The sequence below is a fragment of the Echinops telfairi genome, unplaced genomic scaffold (assembly GCF_000313985.2).
Source record: "Echinops telfairi isolate 266 unplaced genomic scaffold, ASM31398v2 ScPeMD7_7468;HRSCAF=8506_0, whole genome shotgun sequence".
NCBI lineage: Eukaryota > Metazoa > Chordata > Mammalia > Afrosoricida > Tenrecidae > Echinops > Echinops telfairi.
Window position 1 is genome coordinate 58,670,005 of NW_022111369.1, and position 4,194 is coordinate 58,674,198.

Below are 4,194 nucleotides of genomic sequence, written 5' to 3' on the forward strand. Positions count from 1 at the left end.
CTAGGAATTACACTCTAAAACCCTGAGATTTTCCTAAGTGGTTGGAGTCTGTTTTCTACGATAAGCCTGAGGACCATTGATTGGTTCTGAATTGTTTCCTTTTGCTATGGTAAAATTCATATCATATATAAACCGCTTATAGTTCAAAAGTATAGTACTTTGAATAAGATCTGTAAGTGATTTAGCAAAATATCAAAACTGAATTAGCAATGGAAATCCTTAAATTTGTAACCAGATCACCAGAAGTGACAGTGGCCTTGGGAATACATGAACATGTAACTAATATCTGAAATTAGGATAATCTTCAAGAAGATTTGTGCCCTTAACTGTGAAATTTGACCTACCTCTAGGTAGTGTGTGACAGAAATCATTTGCAGAGTGTTGGAGACTTCAAGAATGAAGAAATCATCTTATATAGCATCTCAGAAAGCATGAAAACAAGTTTACTCGAGTATTTATGGGTAGGACAAAGGAGCGATTTAAGATATGTTCATATAATGAATGTGAAGCAGGTAGTGTTACTTCTAGTCGGCTGCTTAGGGATCAAGTGGCAATAACCCTGAAAACATAAGCAAACAAGAAATAGGGATAAAATGAGGGTGCAAATAATTTCACAATTCTAAAAATGTAATCAAACCACTGCATTGTGCTTATATAAGTTGTTGGATTGGTGTATGTTCTGTTGTGCACATTCTCAACAACAAACGTAAATTATTTAAAAGGTGAAAGAAACAATAGGGATTGACCCTAGCATCTCAGCTGAGTAAGAGAAAAGTCAAGGGTTAAAAAATCACTGGTTCAAGGAACTGTCTGAATAGGACCAAAGAGCAGTTGCTGAAGTCAGATGAAAGACTACAGCAAACCAACCAACCAAACACCTCCGCAGTCTCCTCACTACTCTCCAAAGCTCTGGACAGTGAGATTTTTAGCAATTTACATACATCTGAGCTGTCCTTAAAGATCTGTTTAAATAGCATATGATTTTATTTACTTTCCATTTATCAGAAATGCATCTATTGAGCGAAACAAGGTTTATCAGTAGTACAATTATATTTCTACATTCAGATTTATGAAAAATGATTATCATCATTACTTTTTTTTTTTAAGGAAAAAGTTTCAATGCACCATACCAAAACAGCAAAACATCTTTCAAACCTAACAGGCTTTTTGAAATCGCCATCCTTAAGTGCTGTTTTGTTTCTCTGTTTATTGTTCTCTCAATAGCCATAAAACAGAAATCATATGAGCAAATTTAAATGAGAATGCATTTTCAGAATAATCTTGTAAGGACACTTAAAGCACTTTCAGAAAACAGTTAGGAGTGCAAAAAGTCCATAAAGTAAGGCACAAGGATAAGCAACAAGAAGCTGTTGTCCTTCCATAGCTAAGGCTGAAATGAAGATTTTAGATGCTGAGAGGCTACACCAGCCAATAATGACCAGAGCTGACAGGGTTCCAGTGGTGCCCCTATTGCAAAGAGAAAAGAGAGAATTAGCTTACATTCTGTGAAAATGTGTTCACCAACTCAGTGCTTTCTCGGAAATGCCTTCAGTACAAAATTTATCAAATGCTCTCCATCTCCTTTAATAAAGTAGGGGAATGAACACAAAGGCCTCTGCCAGTCAGAAAACTTTTGAGTCAAATAAACCATCAAAGACCAGCCATATGTACTAACATTTTCTTAAAATTATATCTCAGCAAAAAAAATAATCACTTAGAAACAAAAGAATTCATTTGCAGCTTTTCTCACCTGTCAACATTCAAATCCCAACTCCTAAGATGCTCTTATTCAGTATATTTAGAGTTTTGTCATATAGCTATATATTACTTGTTATTCTTTCCCACTACTTTCTTCCTAAATTGACCCCCCAAAAGCAGAAAACTTAGTGGACTTGCATTTCAGTAGGATGACTCTTTTCTCAATTTTTGGTCCACTCCCCAAGGTTTTATCTTGGACAGCAAAGCCCAACATAGCTCCAGTATATGTGTGGCTTCTATCCTCATCAATGAATGTCACTTTTTACTATGTGGATTTTTCAGAATATTGAAAAAATGCGTTCAAATTGGTATCTTCAAAAAGTACCTCTGGCATCAATTAGTTTTTTAAGGACAAATAAGTAAATGAGGTAATTAACCTTAATCACCTTAGAAGGACTAATGGGAGAGGTAGATGATAAACAGTGAATTTCCCTCCTTAGGTGCAAGACAGAATGCTTTATTTAGGAAAATAAAAAGACTTAGGAGAGGCCTTAGGAAGCCATCTAGAACCCCAGCTTTAAAGCAGTAAAATGACGTAAGGAAAATTGCAGAGTATGAATAAGACCAAGATCATGTATCTTCTAGCACACTACTCTCTCAGTCATCAAATTATGCTGCCTGACTGTATTAAATCTGAAGTTGAGAAATGAATTTATGAATTTATGTATAAGAATCACAGATATATATTTTAATGATCAAGGCAAAGCAGAGAAATAACAAATTGCAAGGTATAATGAAAGATGCCTTAGTTATAAATTAAGGAAAAATATATACACAAAAAACACCCCAATAAATATTACACACATTTATTTAATTGATAACTATTATGAATCATTTCTAGAAAAATTTAATTTATAGTTTTATGAACAAAAATATGCAATTATTTATTATTAATTGAATTACAGTGAACCCTCGCCACTTCGCGCTTCGATTTCTGCGGCTTCACTCTATCGCGGTTTTTGTGTAACAACGCATGCTCTGTCATTACTGCCACTGATTGGCTCATACTGTACACGCTTGATGCCATAAATAATATAATAAATAATAAATGATAATTGTAACGTCCAAAATGTTTTACTGTATTTTCCCATATTCGTTTAATAAATTGGGTAATACGAGTGTAATGGTGACTAAAGGGTGTTTTTTCATGTCCTCTATGCTCTAACTACGAAAATATTTGATTTACAAATAAGGAATCCTACTTCGCGGAATTTCATTTATTACGGTAGGGTCTAGAACCGATTAACCGCGATAAACGAGGGTTCACTGTACACTAATATGGCCAAAAAATAATTTTCAGTCTGATCGTCTGATGGATCAAGCAGTTCCCTCACTTTAAAAATCAGTTTTCACAATTGAAGAATGAAAATCTTATGGAAAAGTTCTGGCTGGGTTACTAATGACACTCAAAATGCAAGACTTTTAGCTTTCAACTTTTTACTTTTAATATTTTGAAAAATGATTTAGAGGAAACATTATCAGCAAGTATTCCACATTTTAAAAACAACACTATGGACAGAAAACATATGCATTGAATATATAAATCTATCCTGAGCTATTGGTTTTTGAGACTTATCCATAGAGTTTTTTTGTATATTATATACTTTAACAATTATATCATAGAGATTTTTTGTATATTATATACCTTAACAAGCACTTCCATTTATTATGTGGTTTAGTACTGATGTTAGATATATTATTGTAGAATTTAGACAGCAATTTTTTTACAATTTTTTGCATTTTTGCCAAAGAATATTATTCTGATTCATCCTTAAAAATTCCCAAACTCATTAGAGCAGCCAGTCCACAGAGAAGACCACATGGCCAGCCCCACTATGAGATATGATGCCCCTCACTGACCCATAGCCCTACAGTGGGAATTGCACCCAATCTGATCCCGCCACACCAAGGCAAAACACTAAGGGGGTGCAACAGAATAGCAAGAGAGGGGAGCGGCGAGGTCCCCAGGAAATGCTGAAGGTGGACTTTGGGGCCAGGGCAAGGTGCACAAACAGACTGGACTGGAAAAAACTCCCAAAGGCCAACAAATGATCCGTGAACTAAATACAAGCTTTTCTTTCTTCTTGTGTTTTTTTTTTGTCATTGGTTTGTTGTTGTTGCTATTTTGTTGTATATTGTAGCTTGGTTTTGCTCTGTCTTGCTTTTGTGCATGTTACTATCTCTGCAGGTCTGTCTAAATAAGATAGGCTGGATGAACAATCTGGAGGAGAAAACAACAGGAAGAACAGTTCCGTGGGGACATGGGAGAGGGGGAGGTGGGGGGAAAGGAAGTGGTGTTGACAAACCCAGGGACAAGGGAACAGCAAATGATCCAAATTGGTGGTGAGGTGGGTGTGGGAGACCTGGTAGGGCATAATCAAGGGTAATGTAACAAAGAGGAACTGCTGAAACCCTGGTGGGGACTGAGCATGATAG

At 35.7% G+C, this 4,194-nt stretch overlaps 1 protein-coding gene across 1 annotated transcript in view; it reads right to left on the reverse strand.

Moving 5' to 3' along the window:
* Positions 1–961: 961 nt before the first annotated feature.
* YIPF7 (Yip1 domain family member 7) overlaps positions 962–4,194 on the reverse strand; it is a 32,866-nt gene continuing 29,633 nt past the window's right edge. The window contains exon 6 of the mRNA XM_045284216.1: positions 962–1,467. Coding sequence (XP_045140151.1) covers positions 1,305–1,467 — 163 coding nt within the window. The 3' untranslated portion in view covers positions 962–1,304. The remainder of the gene's footprint in view (positions 1,468–4,194) is intronic.